Source organism: Ranitomeya variabilis, chromosome 5 (assembly GCF_051348905.1).
Source record: "Ranitomeya variabilis isolate aRanVar5 chromosome 5, aRanVar5.hap1, whole genome shotgun sequence".
NCBI lineage: Eukaryota > Metazoa > Chordata > Amphibia > Anura > Dendrobatidae > Ranitomeya > Ranitomeya variabilis.
The window spans coordinates 629,397,790-629,415,656 of record NC_135236.1 but is presented as its reverse complement, the minus strand read 5'-3'; the positions used below and the strand labels follow the sequence as shown (position 1 = coordinate 629,415,656).

At 44.0% G+C, this 17,867-nt stretch overlaps 1 protein-coding gene across 1 annotated transcript in view; it reads right to left on the bottom strand.

The window, feature by feature from the left end:
* LOC143775128 (protocadherin gamma-B4-like) overlaps positions 1 to 17,867 on the bottom strand; it is a 144,696-nt gene that overhangs the window by 26,878 nt on the left and 99,951 nt on the right. Inside the window, exons 5-6 of the mRNA XM_077262972.1 lie at positions 3,010 to 3,153; positions 1,478 to 1,549 (exon numbers count right to left, since the gene is read on the bottom strand). Coding sequence (XP_077119087.1) covers positions 1,478 to 1,549; positions 3,010 to 3,153 — 216 coding nt within the window. The remainder of the gene's footprint in view (positions 1 to 1,477; positions 1,550 to 3,009; positions 3,154 to 17,867) is intronic.

The window sequence follows — 17,867 nt, the reverse complement described above, 5'->3', positions numbered from 1 at the left end:
AGGGTCCCCAGGGGTCCTATGGTGTATGACGTAGATGGTAAGGCCGGTGAATAAATGAGGAGACAGGTTGTAAGTCTTTACCTGGTTTACTTGTGGGTGACAGGCCACAGTCCAGGGCACTGGCAACAGGTGAATTAGAAGTCCAGGTAGTCCAGAGACAAGTGGAATCCCCTTGGCAGGTCAGGTAGGTGCCTTCCACTATGCGCTTACTGTCTTTGAGGTCCCTGCTGCCACTGAGTGTCCTAAGCAAAGTCCTTATTTGTTCTCCTGTCCAGGGACAGGTACCTGTATGGCAGGCAGCTTGAGCTGTGCCTATTGGGGTCCTTTCACGGTGACTCCTGGCTCCAAGGTGCTGCTGTACCACAGGTAGATATGGGCAAAGTCCATGTAATTCTCTGCCCTCCGGTTCTGCTCTGTGTATTATAATCCACATAAGCCTTGGGCTCCCAGTACCCGGATTCTACGCTCTGACTCCATGGAGGCCTTCTCGTAGCCTCCTGGAGTCCTGTATATCTCCTCTGTGCTTCCTTCCTGTCTGTCCTCGCACACAGACTTTCTGTACAGACTAAACTCACTCCGCCTCCAAACCAGGATCTTTATTCAGGGAAGCTGCACTAAAGCAGGGTTTTGGGCTTCCCCTCCTGGCCTGGATTTGGAAAGTGTTGTGTGTGTGATAAGCTACCAAAGGGAATATCACTTGTCTCCAGACATAGCACTACCCTCCCCGAGAGGAAGGAAGCATTACTGTGGTACCTGAACTCCTGGGGTGCCACATTCCGCCACCCCATTAAATCCAGTACTCCTGGACTGGGAAAAGGAAACATATACAACAGGTTAACAAATACATTTTGAGGTTAAACTTTTCATCCCTTACGGGAGGCATGGTTCTTGAACGTTGCAAAACAAGTTTATAAAAGTACATCTGGCCTCATACTAGGGTGTCCATGTTCATAAGTTTAACAGTACCAATGGGAGGGACCTGTCATAAACCCCAACGTAGGCTAGGGTGGGCTTCAAGGCATATCCTGACCAGGTGTTCACCACGCCAGATGGTTTTATCTTAGGTCTGCTGAAGCAAAGAAGGCTCTATCCACGCCGGCAAGTGGGTAGAACCAGGGTGCACAGAGTGACAATCTATTTACAATAAAAGTTTTTGGGTAATCACTGTCCATTACCGCAATGTCCATTTTTAATCTGTAACAGAATACATGCAAACATTTTTAGACAGGTAACACCAGTTATTGACAGTCCCTATAATGGGCTGGGAATTGACCCTTGGTGCTACGAGTAGACCTGCGTACTTCCTGGTCTACCATGTCTGCTGCAGTGTACCCACTAGTGCATGTACTATGTGTAGACTGCATTGTGTATGTAAACTAGGTAATTGTCTGCGACTTCTCAGATTCACCATAGGTCTGACAGTTTCACCAATAGCAGAGGGTGGATTTTCTGGTTCCACAGTTGGGGTGACGTTTACAACTTGAACCTGCTGGTGTAGAGCCTCTTCTGGTTCTGGATGGTTCTGAGTCACTTCTTCCTGTATTTCCGGCTGGGGAAAGTTAAGACAGGTATCACTATGGCCTGGTGAATCTGAGTCCAAGACTGGGGAAAATCTCCGAGAACGGTGTGAATTTTCTTCTCTTCTTCTACCATGGGTGGAGATGTTCCTGGGTTTGTTTCTTTGTTCCTCAGTTTGCCAGGGCAAACTTTGAGATGGTCTCTGGATACTGCAGTTGAAGTTTCTCCTCCATCTTTACTGATGAGGCAGACTTTTGTGTTGTCGAAGTTTAAAGGTAGGATAGTATACGGTTCTGCTTCCCACTGGTCGTCAAGTTTTTGCAGTCTCCTTTTTCGTTTGAGCACTTGTTCACCTGGAGACAAGGGAATTGCAGGGGCACGTTGGTTATAGTCTTAATCTTCCTTTTGTCTCACTTGTGATAAACATCTCTCTACGCATTCTTGTACTTGACGGTATTTTTCCTGTCTCTCAGTATCCCAATCTGTATCAGGTGAGGTATTTTCTGGGGCTAGGACTCCCATATCTAGATCAACTTTTAGTTTACTAGATCTTCCTCTCATCAGGTATGCTGGAGTACAGTTGGTGGAATTCAATGGAATGTGGTTGTACAAGTCTACCAAGTCTGGTAACATCTCTGGCCATAAGTTCCTTTCATGTAAAGGCAAGGTCTTCAGTAGATCAATTACTACTTGGTTCATTTTTTCACACATTCCATTGGTTTGCGCATGGTATGGTGTGGTTCTAATCTTTTTGCATCCGTTCAGGCTGCAGAATTCTTGAAATACTTCCGCTTCAATGGCTGGTCCTTGGTCAGTAAGTACTTTTTCAGGATATCTATGTGGTCTACAGAAGTGCTGTTGAAAGGCTCTGGCTGCTGTTTTTGCTGTCTGATCCTTGACAGGTACAACTACCAGGAATCTGGAGTAGTGATCCACAATAGTCAAAGCGTAGACATAACCTGACCAGTTTGGATTTAGCTTCACATGGTCTAAGGCCACCAGTTAAAGTGGCCATTTGGTGACTATGGGCTGTAAGGGAGCCCTATGGCTGTCACGGTCCTTTCTGCGCAGGTTACATGGGCCACACTCTCTCCACCACTTTTCGATGGCTTTCCTCATACCAATCCATTAAAATCTTCCACGTAATAGGATATCCAACTTCTTCCATCCGAAGTGTCCTGCTCCATCGTGGTATGCTTCCCGAACCATTGGCACATCTTGTCTTGGGACCACTATCTGCCAGACTAATTCATGAGTGCGCGGATCGATGTTTCTTTGGCACAGCTTACCATCGTAGATGAATAGTTTGCCTTTCTTCTACCACAGTTGTTGCGTCTCTTGCGGATCATCTGGACCAGGGTGCGAATCTCCCTGTGTCAGCAGCTCTTTCACCAGACGGACCGTGGGGTCACTGTCCTGAGTCTCTGCCCATCCATGGTGGGGCAATGGGTTCAGCATGGCTTCTTTTTTGTTTTTATGCCTGTTTCTCACATAATGTGAATACTGAGTTGCTCCAGGGCGGTGAAAAGCTGGCAGCTCCACCTCTTCAAGTTCTTCTGAATCCTCTCCTACATCTGGTAGGTTGGGCATTCTGGATAACGCATCGGCGTTGGCTTTCTTGTGCCCTGCACGGTACTTGATAGTGAAGTCGTAATTAGACAATAGGGCCATCCATCGCTGCTCCAAGGCACCTAGTTTTGCCGTCTCCAGTTGAGTCAGCGGATTGTTGTCAGTGTAGACTGTGAATCTTGCTGAGGCCAGGTAGTGCTTGAACCACTCTGTCACTGCCCAGACGATGGCGAGGAACTCCAGCTTAAACGAACTATAATTCGCAGCCCAGTACCTCATCTCCTGTGAGAGCCAACTTCAACCAAGTGAAGGATCCTTTCAGCCCATCGTTCCAGACAAACAGGGTATTTTTACCCTTGGTTTTCTTAGTATGGCCCACTAACAGGTCTTGTAGTGGTGCGGCTACCTTGGTGAAGTCTTTAATAAATCTTCTGTAATAGCCTACCAACCATAGGAACTGTCGGACTTCATGGAGGTTACTGGGTTTCGGCCAGTTCTTGATCATGGTGACCTTGTCTGGGTCTGGGGCCAGTCCTTCAGAGCTCACCACATGGCCCAGCTACTGTACTTTGGATTTTAACAGGTGACATTTAGATGGTTTTACCTTCAAGCTAAAGTTGGATAGGGCTTCAAACACTTTGGCCAGGTGCTTCAGGTGATCTTCATACGTCTTGGAGAAGACAATGATGTCGTCCAGGTACAACAAGACAGTTTCGAAGTTCTTGTGCCCGAGACAGCACTCCATCATTCTCTGAAATGTTCCTTGGGCATTGCACAGTCCAAACGGCATGTAATTAAATTCAGCGAAACCCATTGGTGTTGTGAAGGCCGTCTTCTCCTTGTCTGCCTCCGCTACGGGAACCTGCCAGTACCCACTGGTGAGATCCAAGGTAGAAAAGTAATTAGCAGATTTTAACGCAGCCAATAACTCTTCTATTCTAGGCAACGGGTATGCATCCTTGTGTGAAATGTGGTTTATCTACCTATAATCTACACACATTCTCATGGTGCTGTCTTTCTTCCTGAAGAGGACTAATGGAGCTGCCCAGGGGCTACAACTTTCTCTGATTACCCCAGCCTCCTTCATCTCTCGCAAAATACTTTTGGCACACTGGTAATGAGCTGGAGGTACAGGCCGGTACCTCTCCTTGATAGGTGGATGACTTCCCATGGGGATGTGATGTTGTACCCCTTTTACCTGCCCAAAATCTAGTGGGTGTTTACTGAATACCCGTTCATACTCTTGGACCACCCGGTAAGCCCCTTGTTTCTGGTGTGATGGAGTAAAGTCAATGCCGACGTGTAATTTTTGACACCAATCTTCCATTTGACCTGCAGAGTCATTGTCCTCCACCTGGTTGGATGGGACCAAGGGTTATGTTGCCTGTATCACATTGTTATCAACAGTAAACAGTTTGGCAAGTGTGGCATATCTGGTTAAGTGAACCTCCTTCTCCCCACAGTTGAGAACACGTACTGGTACCCTCCCCTTGCGGACTTCAATCACCCCTCTGGCTGTCAGGATTGTAGGCCTACTGTCCGAATACACAGGTTCTACCAGTACCTGGTAGTCTTTACCTTGGATACCTATTGCTGTCCGACACCATATCAACATTTCACTCCTGGGGGTATTGCACTGGGGATGGGATGACTCACTGTGGCTCTGCCAATTTCTCCACCAGATAGTTCTACCTACTGTCTCTGTACCAGGGCTCTGATTTCCTTCTGCAGGACACTCTGTTCACTGGAGCCAGCGGTTTCTGCCACCTGTTGTAACAAGACAATAACCTCGGCCAGACAATTTTCAATAACAGTAGTACCAATGGTCATCATAGGGTTACATTCACGTCAGTCAATAACCATCCCTTGGCCTTTTAATTCTACCCACCCCAATTTATTGGTGACCTCCTTGTATCCCACCTGGAGCAAAGGCTGACCATTATTGGCAACTATTGTTAGGTCACTATCTGGACCAGGGGTAATGTCTGTATCAACCCAATAACGCTTATAAAAGAAGGTAAGGCACAGTTGTAACGTTGTAACCTATGAACCGGTGTCCAACAAAGTGTTCATCAGGATGCCGTTGATCACAATGGGGAGAACTGGTTGTCCTTCGATGTACTTATCTCGCCAGTTGTGTGGACCTGGTTGTCCTATTTCTGGGGGTTGGCCCTCTGCCCCAGGGGTCGCTGATTTAAATGACAGTACCTTGCAATGTGTCCTGCCTGGTTGCAGCGGTGGCAGATGGGTCATCCATCCTGGTGCTAGCGATCATCGTCTCTCCCTCTGGTCGGCAGAATCCTCTTCTGTCGTTGCCAGGGGACGTTCTCCGGTCAGGAACCCAGCTTGATCTTCTCCTTAGGGGATTCCTGTAGAGACTTTACAGTCCGAGCTAATGCAGCAACACTTTTGATCAGCTCCTGCACCTGGAGGCGTAGTCCTGTAGAAGAATCCTCATCTAGGACCTGTGCATCAGCTTCAACGGGGACCTGAGGATATGATGCCACCTTCTGGTGGTACGTGAGGGCTGGATGATTAAGAGGCACTGCAGGGCTGGGTGGAGGTTCGTGCAACACCCAGATGGCTCTGTCCTTAAATTGCGCAAAGTCCAGGTCAGGGTTTTGCAAGGCCAGGATGCGTAATGTATTAATAATGCGTAATGGAGTCCTGTGGGTGCTGGACAGGAGCCCCTCAATGAACTGCTCTTTCAAAACATAATCTCCATCCTGTACACTGTTAGGATCCACTTGATTAACAGCCCAGAGCGCCTCCTGCAAATTAAGAGCATAGTCCCAAATACTGCCCTGTGCTTTTTGCTTACACCTGAAGAACTTCATTTTTATTTCTGCTGCGGGTGTCAAAGGTAATTTTGAGCTTAGCAAAGATCTGCTGCACAGTCTTTTTGTCCACATCCCGCCAGGATTTTACCTCTCTCAGGGCCGCATCAATCAGCTGACCAGTCAAATGTTAATTTTCTGATGCTCTGTCAAAGGATAAACTTAAAACAGGCTGCAGAGCCTTTCTTTAAAGTCATTTAACATATGTGACTCTCTGGATACTGTGGAAGCCATGCTGCTCTTGGTATATACGGCATGGAGAGTGGCATGATGGGCGCCGTAGCTGTGGCGGTGTCCGGCCGGCTTACTGGAGCTGCAGGCTCTGCGGAGCCTGGTAGCGGTACTGGGCTGCGGCCACCGCAGGGCCTGGGGGCATCACTGGGCCTGCGGGTAAATCCGCTGCGGGGCCCGGGGGTACAATGAGGCCTGCGGCTGCGACCGCCGCCAATTCCCCTCCTGTGTCAGACATGGCTCTTCCCCCTCGCTAACCTGGTAGAGGCCGGGTCTCCTCTCTGGAATCTGCAGCGGTTCATCTGGTGCTCCGCTCGGCACTTTGCAGCGTCCTCACTTCTGGCTTCTGGCTCCGCTGTATGGGTCTTCACTTTTGGCGTTCCTCTCAGCACTGCGGCACCCATTTCTCCTGCTTTGCACTCTTTCCGGCTGCTCGGCCCACGAAGGTATGTCTCCTCCCCCTCGCGTTCCAATGGCGGCTTTTGGTGGCTCACTGGCACACAGTACCTGGCGATGCCGGGGTGCGAAATCCTGTTCATGGTGCCAATGTTGACATGCCCACAGGGCAGTGGGATACTCGGTACCGGATCCAGTCGCAAATGGGGATGTCAAGGTGGCTGCAACCCGGTCCGTGGCCCTGGGCCTCAACATTAAAGGGGGTTAAATGTTTAAAGTTTGTCGGATGCCACCTGTGGAGTTCGGTCAATAGGGGGACCGACGCTGCATTAGAGGGGTCCCCTGGGGGATGTTGTGGCAGCCCAGATGTTACTCTTCCCACAGGTGAAGCGGGGTCCCCAGGGGTCCTATGGTGTGTGGCGTAGATGGTAAGGCCGGGGAATAAATGAAGAGACAGGTTGTAAGTCTTCACCTGGTTTACTTGTGGATGACAGGCCACAGTCCAGGGCACCGGCAACAGGTGAATTAGAAGCCTGGCTAGTCGAGAGACAAGTGGAATCCCCTTGGCAGGTCAGGGAGGAGCCTTCCAAAATGTGCTTACTGTCTCTGAGGTCCTTGCTGCCACTGAGTGTCCTAAGCGAAATCCTTATTCGTTCTCCTGTCCAGGGACAGGTGCCTGTATGGCAGGCAGCTTGAGCCGTGCCTATTGGGGTCCTTTCACAGTGACTCCTGGCTCCAAAGTGCTGCTGTGCCACAGGTAGATATGGACAAAGTCCATGTAATTCCCTGCTCTCTGGTTTTGCTCTGTGTATTATAATACACATAAGCCTCGCGTTCCCGGTACCCGGATTCTATGCTCTGACTCTGTGGAGGCCTTTTGATAGCCTCCTTGAGTGCTGTATATCTCCTCTGTGCTTCCTTCCTGTCTGTCATTGCACACAGACTTTCTGTACAGACTAAACTCACTCCGCCTCCAAACCAGGATCTTTATTCAGGGAACTGCCCTAAAACAGGGTTTTGGGCTTCCCCTCCTGGCCTGAATTTGGAAGGTGTTGTGTGTGTGATAAGCTACCAAAGGGAATATCACTTGTCTCCCAACATAGCACTACCCTCCCCGAGAGAAAGGCAGCACTACTGTGGTACCCGAACTCCTGGGGTGCCACATATATATAGATAAATATATACAGTATGTACAGTTAAAACCAGAAGTTTACAAACACTATATAAAAAGACACATCTGCATGTTTTTTTCAATATCTGACATGGAATCATATTTAACCGTTCCCATTTTAGGTCGAATAGGATTACCATAATTACTAATATTTGCCAAATGTCAGAATAATGAGAGAGAATGTTTTAAGGCATTTTTATTACTTACTTCAAAGTCAAAAGCTTACATACATTTCATCAATATTTGGTACCATTGCCCTTAAACTGAATGACTTGGGTCAAACAGTTGGGATATCCTTCCACAAGTTTCTCACCATAGTAGGTCGGAATTTGGGCCCATTAATCCTGACAAAACTGGTATAACTGATCCAGGTTTGTAGGTCGCCTTGCTCTCTCCTGCCTTTTCAGCTTTGCCCATAAATTTTCAATAGGATTGAGATCAGGAGTTTGTTATGGCTGCTCCAAAACATTGACTTTGTTATCCTTATGTCACTTTGTTACCATTTTGGCAGTATGCCTCGGGTCATTATCCATTTGGAAGACCCATATCCGCCCAAGCTTTAACTTCCTGGCTGATGTATTGAGATGCTGCTTCAGTATTTCCACATAATCTTCTTTTCTCATGATGCCATTTATTTTGTGAAGTGCACCAGTCCCTCCTTCAGCAAAACAACCCCACAACATGATACTGCCATCACCATGTTTCACAGTTGGGATGGTGTATATACATATAGATATACCTCTATATAAAGATTCAAAAGAAGAGGCAGCACTCCATTTCTTCAGTGAAAAATGTGGACGATTTAATCAACCCACTTGTCTGGGTGACGTTTCGGCTCCATCTGAAAGGCTCAGATGGAGCCGAAACGTCACCCAGACAAGTGGGTTGATTAAATCGTCCACATTTTTCACTGAAGAAATGGAGTGCTGCCTCTTCTTTAGAATCTTTATAAATTTGGTGCAATCGTTGGACTGGTTGCCTGGGGCCTTGCACCCGAAGATAAGTAAAAGTGTTGTGCTGTTCCGCTTTTTTTGCTATACCTCTATATATTTCTAGTTCTGTATATGCTTCTAATGAACATACATGGGATCCAAGAAGTATCGTTTCTCCTTGCGGAGAGTGACATGTTAAGCATGTCAAGATGAGGAGACTTAAAGCCGCAATGCTCCTCTGGGAAATATGTAAATTGTCTCTTCAGAGAGGAAGAGAACTAGAACTCCAGTGCCATCTATTGGAAGTAGCAATCCTAACAGTCAATGTCGACCCTTTAACGAACCTTGTCACATGATTTAGGATAAGAGCCAAACCAGATCTCAATTTGCAGACACTGTGTTTCGGGGTACTGCCCCTCATCAGTGCAAAGTGGAGATCTGGTGTGACTGTGTGAGAGGCGTCTGACCAGGATCCAAGAAGTATCATTTCTCCTTGCGGAGAGTGACATGTTAAGCATGTCGAGATGAGGAGACTTAAAGCCGCAATGCTCCTTAATAAAATTATATGTATTGACTTTTTCCACAGTTCAATTTACAAATATTATTTAAAAGTACAAACAGAAAAATGTTTTAAATACCTTACCAAATTAACTTCTACAGCTTTGCCTACTTTCACAAAATCAGTTGATTTATCAAAATCTTTCTGGACTGTTGTAAATGTATAAAAAAACTTAAACAATCGTAATTTTCCTAAAAATCAAACAGTTTTAAAAACGTAAATAATTTACAAATCTATAGTGCTACAGAATGTATGTTGACCCCTTCAGCACTAATTCCATCTTTGAGTATTACATTTAGCAGGTTTTATGTTTAAAATATTATTTTAAAAAAGTATTGAATTTTAGAAAATGAAAAGCAAGATTAATACTTTTAGTAAATTGGAAAACTCTTTGTAAAATGCTATTCTTTAAAAGTTGCATTAAAAATAATACACAAGCAACTTAGTACTAGGCTTGAAGTAAAACCAATTCTCTTTGTAGACTTCTTAATGTAAGTGTAACTGTTGCTATTAATAGAAAAATAGAAACACTAATATGCAGTATTTGCTTTTCATTGTGATTTTTTTTTGCATATATGTTTATTCTCAATTGTTGAAATCTTTTTTAAAAAGTGTTCCCACCTTTATGAAAACACAAATCCCCATCTAAGCCATTATTGCTATTATGCTATTATTTGTAACAAATGGCAGCAAGACCATAATAGATAATATCAACTAGATTCCAATGTGTTCCCCCATTGTATAGTGGGTCATTAAGGAACACAATTCCAAAATTCTAGTGGGGCAACAAAAAACATAATTGCAAATTTAGTGATATGTCAAATATTGCAGATAATTCACACAGGTATAAGGAGGAAAGTATACATACAGTCTACATATATTTCATTTTATGGTCTGTATGTTTGATAAAGGAACACAAGTATTCTTCTGATACAGGACATAAAATCTGAGTTTTCTTCCACAGGTTTGCTCTTTTTATGGATCTTTGTTGATAGGTGGCAGCAGTTATGTCTCAACTAAATCAGACATGAAAATTGCAGTCAATTACTAGGCTCAGGGTTAATGTCATTGTAGACAGGCTCATTGTTGAACCCGTAGAGGGTTAGTACCTCAGATTTCATTTTTCCTAATGCATACCTAAAGCTATATAAAAACCATTAAAACGGAATCACAGAATCATAGAATGTTAGAGTTAGAATGGACCTCCAGGTTCATCGTGTCCAACTTCCTTCTCAATGCAGGATTCAGGATTATTTTTTAAAATGTGGTACCCAGAACTGGACACAGTGTTCCAGATGAGGTCTGACCAAGGAGAAATAGAGGGGGATAATTACTGCACATGATCTAGACTCTATGCTTCTCTTAATATATCCTAAAACTGTGTTTGCCATTTTTGCTGCTGCATCACACTATTGACTCATGTGCAGTCTGTTATCTATTACAGTAGTATACAGAAGTCTTTTTTCACATGTGCTGTTAATTAATTTTATAATGTCTATAAATGTAATTTATTTTCAATTTTCTTGCCCAGATGTAAAATCTTGCATTTCTCCTCATTAATTAATTAATTAATTCATTCATTCATTGCTCAAACTTGTCTAGATCCTTTTGAATCTTTTTTTCTGTCTTCTCTAGTGAAAAAAAACCTTCTATAAATTTTTAAAGGCACCAGTATTGGGGTGAATAGCTTACTGATATAATTGCAATTTTTTCCCTCCCTAGTCGTCAATAAATCACCCAAAATATTCTGCAACTAAATCAATGATACATAATATTGAACAACCATCAATTTATTTTGATAAATCAATAGTACACATGACAAGAATAAAATTTGCAATATATCTTATTAGATACATATCCTTTCTTCTCCTGGACTAATAATTCATTTTAAAATTATCAATTAATGAATTCATGAGTTATCGATTAGGTAAAAAACAGATTTTTCCATCACCAAGCTGAAGGTGCTCAAAAATGTCCACGGAGAACTGTAACTGTCGTTTCAAGAGAATTTGCCTCTATTTCCTCCCTCCTCCTCCTCCATCTCCAGTAACTGATATTTCAGGACAACTTGCTGCAGAATGCCGGTGTCTTCCTCTCGTTCCTCCATCCTCCTCCTCTTGTAACTGATATTTCAGGAGAACTTGCTGCCAAATGTAGGTGTCTTCCTCTAAGTCCTCTGTCCTTGCCCTTGTCCTGTAACTGGAGAACTTGATGCAGAATGTCGGTGTCTGCCTATGATTCCTCCCTCCTCCTCCTCCTACAAAGAATTTTAAAAACACCATCTGTTATCTCCTATCTCAGTTAAAGGACAAGATAGCATTGACCTGGACCTTGATTGTGTGAAGTGATCTGCTTATCTATTATATCAGTGAATCAAATTGGATTGTAGAAAATCCAAACTTTTTATGAAACTCAAAGCAAATATGATTTGCCTTAAGGTAATTTGCTCATCTCTAGAATATAGTAAATTTATTATGAATATAAGGTGATAGGCTGATTTAACCCTTTAGTGACGGAGCCAAATATTTGAAATCTGACCAGTATCACTTTATGTGTTATTAACTCTGGAACGCTTCAACAAATCCCAGTGATTTTGAGATAGTTTTTTCGGGACACATTATACTTTATGACAATGGTAAATTTAGGTCGATATGTTTTGTGTTTACTTATAAAAAATTTCAGAAATTTGAGAAAAATGTTAAAAAATTAGCAATTTTCACATTTTAAATTTTTATCTCTTTAATCCAGATAGTCATACCACATAAAAACATTAATAAATAACATTTCCCTCATGTCTGCTTTACATCAGCACCATTTGTAAAATGTTCTTTTATTTTGTTAACATTTTAGGAGTTTAAAAAATGTAGCAGTAGTTTTTCATTTTTTCGAGTAGATTTACAAAATGTACTTTCTTAGGGACGTATCCATGTTTGAAGTGACTTTATGGGTCCCATATATTGGGAAACCCCCAAAAGTTATGCCATTTTAAAAACAGCACCCCCTAACATATTGAAAACTGGAATCAGGTAGTTTATTAACCCTTCAGATGCTTTTCAGGAATTAATTCGAAGTGGCATGACAGAAATTAAAATATGTATTTTTACCACCTAAATGCCTCTAACTTCTGAACTTATTACTACAGCAGTCAGACTCTAAGGCCACTACTTGGTCATGAATTGCCATGGCAAACACCAGGACCACAAAATCATGATCGGAGGGCACCAATTTGGACAAAGAGGAAGCTCTCACACTCTGTTAACCATTTATAATGATGTAGTCACTATTGACAGCAGCATCTAAGGGGTTAAACATATGGAAGGTGCAAACACTGATCGTGGCCGATACAGCAAGTTGTCAGCTACAGTGTACAGCCGACAGCTGCTGGATTGTCACCTGTATGTGGATACAATTCTCTTATATTTCAGGTCAGTTAAAAGACGTATTGGCGGTCATTAAAGCTTTATTTTATTACTGCTCTCGGATGGAAAGCTGCACTTTATCACAAAATTAAGGCTATGTTCACACAGTGCAGATTATTTGCGGTTTTTTAGCGTTTTTGCGCTATAAAAACGCTATAAAACCGCAAATAATCTGCATACATTAAGCATCCTATCATTTTTAATGAAATCCGCACTTTCTGTGCACATGATGTGCGTTTTTCCGCATGAAAAACGCATTGCGGTAAAAAACCGGACATGCTCATTAATTTTGCGTTTTTTTCGCGGTTTTCCCACTGTCTAATGCATTGGGAAATGTTTGGGAAAAACGGCGTCAAAAACCGCGTCAAAAACGCGCAAAAAACGCGCAAAAAAACGCATGCAGTTTTTATGCGGAAATCTGGCAGAAATGTCCGGATTTTCACAGGAATTTTCTGCATCAATTCCTGAACGTGTGTATGGGGCCTAATACTTTTCTCACCATTACCACCGATTCATTCAAGCTGTGATAAACTCTGCTGCACTGAAAAGGCGAAAACTACAGGAAAGATGTATCTGGTTCCAATGTGGCAGCTTCTAGGGAAGCTTTAAAAATTATATACATTTAAAATCTAATAAACACTGTACTTTCTTATCTTAATCTTTTTTTATTTAATTGATCAAACTAAGAATATTTACAATGCAGTCAAAGTAAACAAATTCTGACTTGTCTTCCACATGCATCATCTATTGGAAGTACTAGAGATTTTACATTAACCCCTTTACCCCCAAGGGTGGTTTGCACATTAATGACCGGGCCAATTTTTACAATTCTGACCACTGTCCTTTTATTAGGTTATAACTCAGGGACACTTCATCAAATCCTGAGAATTCTGACACTGTTTTCTCGTGACATATTGTAATTCATGATAGTGGTACAATTTCTTTGATATTATCTGAGTTTATTTGTGAAAAAAATGGAAATTTGGCGAAAATGTTGAAACTTTTGCAATTTTCCAACTTTGAATTTTTATGTCCTTAAATCACAGAGATATGTCACACAAAATACTTCATAAGTAACATTTCCCACATGTCTACTTTGCATCAGCACAATTTTGGAACCAATTTTTTTTTCTTAGGGAGTTATAAGCGTTAAAAGTTGACCAGCAATTTCTCATTTTTACAACACCATTTTTTTTAGGGACCACATCACATTTGAAGTCACTTTGAGGGGTCTATATGATAGAAAAGTGTGACACCATTCTAAAAACTGCACTTATCAAGGTGCTCAAAACCACTTTCAAGAAGTTTATTAACCCTTCAGGTGTTTCACAGGAATTTTTGGAATGTTTAAAAAAATTAACATTTAATTTTTTTTCACAAAAAATTTACTTCAGCGCCAATTTGTTTTATTTTACAAAGGGTAATAGGAGAAATTGGACCCCAAAAGTTGTTGTCCAATTTGTCCTGAGTACGCTGATACCCCATATGTGGAAGTAAACCACTGTTTGGGCGCATGGCAGAGCTCGGAAGGGAAGGAGCGCCATTTGACTTTTCAATGCAAATTGACTGGAATTGAGATAGGACACCATGTTGCGTTTGTAGAGCCCCTGATGTGCCTAAACCCCCCACAAGTGACACCATTTTGGAAAGAAGACCCCCTAAGGAACTTATTTAGATGTGTTGTGAAAACTTTGAACCTCCAAGTGTTTCACTACAGTTTATAGCGCAGAGCCGTGAAAATAAAAATTATTTTTTTTCCACAAAAACGATATTTTAGCCCCCAGTTTTGTATTTTCCCAAGGGTAACAGGAGGAATTGGATGCAAAATGTTGTTGTCCAATTTGTCTTGAGTACGCTGATACCCCATAAGTGGAGGGGAACCACTGTTTGGGTGCATGGCAGAGCTCGGAAGGGAAGGCGTGCCGTTTGGGATGCAGACTTAGATGGAATGGTCTGCAGGCTTCAAGTTGCACTTGCAGAGCCCCTGATGTACCTAAACAGTAGAAACCCCCCACAAGTAAGCCCATATTGGAAACTAGACCCCCTAAGGAACTTATCTACTGTATAAACCACAACTAAATTGTGGTGCAGAGTACGAAACAAAGTGTCTAAATACACAACAAATGTATTACCAGCATGGGTCACATTTCCAGTCTGTTTAATGAAACTTTGTAATGCAGTTTGACTTTGGATTATAAATATCAGTTGCTGTAGTTCAACAGTGGGGTAGGCACCTTATTATATGAGGATGACAGACTATATAACCTGACAATGATAAGCATACTTATTTCAATCTTCGGTAGTCTAACTTTATGCTATTTGTCAGACATTAAAGGGAATCTGTCACCCCAAAATTCACCTATAAGCTAAGGCCACCTGCATCGGGGGCTCAGGCCCAGATTTAGGGGTGGGCCCAAGGGGCCCAGGCCCTGGGCCACCCACCAAGCGGGTGCCTCCCACCAACATAGGGATAAATATCTCAAAACATGTAAAATACACGTCTCTTTGCTGTGAACTATTTCTAATGATAAGGAACATTTAACAAAAGAGAAACTATTGAAAGTGTAGGGACCTGGCTACGGTCCTACATCTCAGTGGCTGGCGCACAGCGGAGAGTCATGGCACCTGACCTGTGTCAGCATCCACTGCCCTGGCTAGCCAGGCTTCCTTAGTACCCTCCCTGTACCTAATGCTTAGCTTATGGCATGCGGCAGCCTTCTCCAATCCCAATAGAAGCTTCTAGGTGCTACATATTCAGCTATATGATCGCTCCCTCGGATTAGACCAGATGAGAGTTTGTTCAGCTACCTTTGAGGAAGGAGATGGAGCCACGATGTCGGTGCGAGAAGAGGATTCTCCACCGCAGAGTGCAGCAGGACTTCACTCTGGATCTTCAGTCACTGAAGATCCAGAGGTGAAGTGGGTCAGTCTTCACAGTGTCGTGGTGAGTGAGTATGATCTCTGTCTGTCTGTCTGTGTGTCTGTCTGTGCGTGTGTCTATGTGTGTCTGTTTATCTTTCTTGCAGCTCCTGTCCTACACAGTACCATACTGTGTATACAGGTCCACACTATATCCTGCATTACAGTGTGTCTGTGTATACTGTATGTATATAGTGTGGACCTGTTTACAGTATAGTGCTGTGTATACACTTCATACAGCCCCTTAGCCTCTACTCTATATACAGCCAGCACAGCAACAGCCTCTGATATATACAGCCCAGCTGCAGCCCCTCATATATATATATACAGCCCAGCAGAAACCATATATATATATATATATATATCTCTATATATATAAGAGGCATCATGATTACTCACTAATCCTGCCCCCTGCACAGTAGCTCCACCCCCACCACATCACCTCACATAATCCTGCCTCCAACCCCACTACCACACACAATCCCGCCCCCACCACATTACCACACACAATCCCGTTCCCCACCACATCACCATACAATCCCGCCCCCCACCATGTCAACACACAAAATCCCACCCCCACCACATTACCACACATAATCCCACCCCCACCACATTACCACACATAATCCCGCCCCCCCACCACATTACCACAGATTATACCGCCCCCCACCACATTACCACACATAATCCCGCCCCCCACCACATTACTACACATAATCCTGCCCCCACCACATTACCACACATAATCCCATCCCCCCACCACATTACCACAGATTATACCGCCCCCACCACATTACCACACATAATCCCGCCCCCCACCACATTACCACAGATTATACTGCCCCCACCACATTACCACACATAATCCCGCCCCCACCACATTACCACACATTATCCCCACCACCACATTACCACACATAATCCCGCCCCCCACCACATTACCACACATAATCCCACCCCCACCACATAACCACAGATAATCCCACCCCCATCACATTACCACACAAAATCCCGCCCCCCACCACATTACCACACATAATCCCACCTGTCATGGTTCCCAATGGCAGGGACTCAGGCAAAAACGGACTAGCTCTAGGAATGATGGAATCTCAGATGACCGCGACGCTGAACCTAACACGCAACTAATAGTAGCCAGGGGGTGTGCCTACGATTATCCCTAGACACCTCGCACCAGCCGGAGATCTAGTTACCCCCTAGTAGAGGAATACACAGACCTGGCTTGCCTCCAGGGAAACCCCAAAAGTGATAGTAGCCCCCCACATATAATAACGGTTAGGTAAGAGGAAAACACGTACGCAGTATGAATATAGATTCAGCAAAGAGAGGCCCTCTGACTAGATAGCAGAAAATACAAAAGAGGACTTCGCGGTCACCTCAAAACCCTAAACAGCCATCCTGAAATTACTTTAACTCCGTTATCAACTCATGACACCGGAGTAGTAATTTCAGATCACTAGAGCTTCCAGCAGCAAGAGAAATATAAATGCATGCTGGACAAACAAACACAAAAAATGCCAAAGATCCAACTTAGCTGAATTGCAGACTTGGAGCAGGTAGCAAGCAACAGAGGTGCTCTGGTAACATTGATTGCCGGCACTAGAATGACTGAGAAGCCAGACTAAATAGGAAACTCCCAGTTTCCTGATGGGAACAGGTGCAAGACAAAAGTCAGCCAGTACCACCAGTAACCACCAGAGGGAGCCCAAAAACAGAATTCACAACACCCACCCCCACCACATTACCACACATAATCCCGTTCCCCACATCACCACACATAATCCCGCCCCCACCATATCACCACACAATCCCGCCCCCACCACATCACCACACAAAATCCCACCCCCACCACATTACCACACATAATCCCGCCCCCCACCACATTACCACACATAATCCCGCCCCCCACCACATTACCACAGATTATACCGCCCCCCACCACATTACCACACATAATCCCGCCCCCACCACATTACTACACATGATCCTGCCTCCACCACATTACCACACATAATCCCGCCCCCCACCACATTACCACAGATTATACTGCCCCCACCACATTACCACACATAATCCCGCCCCCCCACCACATTACCAGATTATACCGCCCCCACACCACATTACCACACATAATCCCACCCCCACCACATTACCACACATAATCCCTCCCCCACCACATCACCACACATAATCCCGCCCCCCCACTACATCACCACACATAATCCCGCCCCCCACCACATCCTCACACATAATCCCACCCCCCACCACATTACCACAGATAATCCCGCCCCCCACATT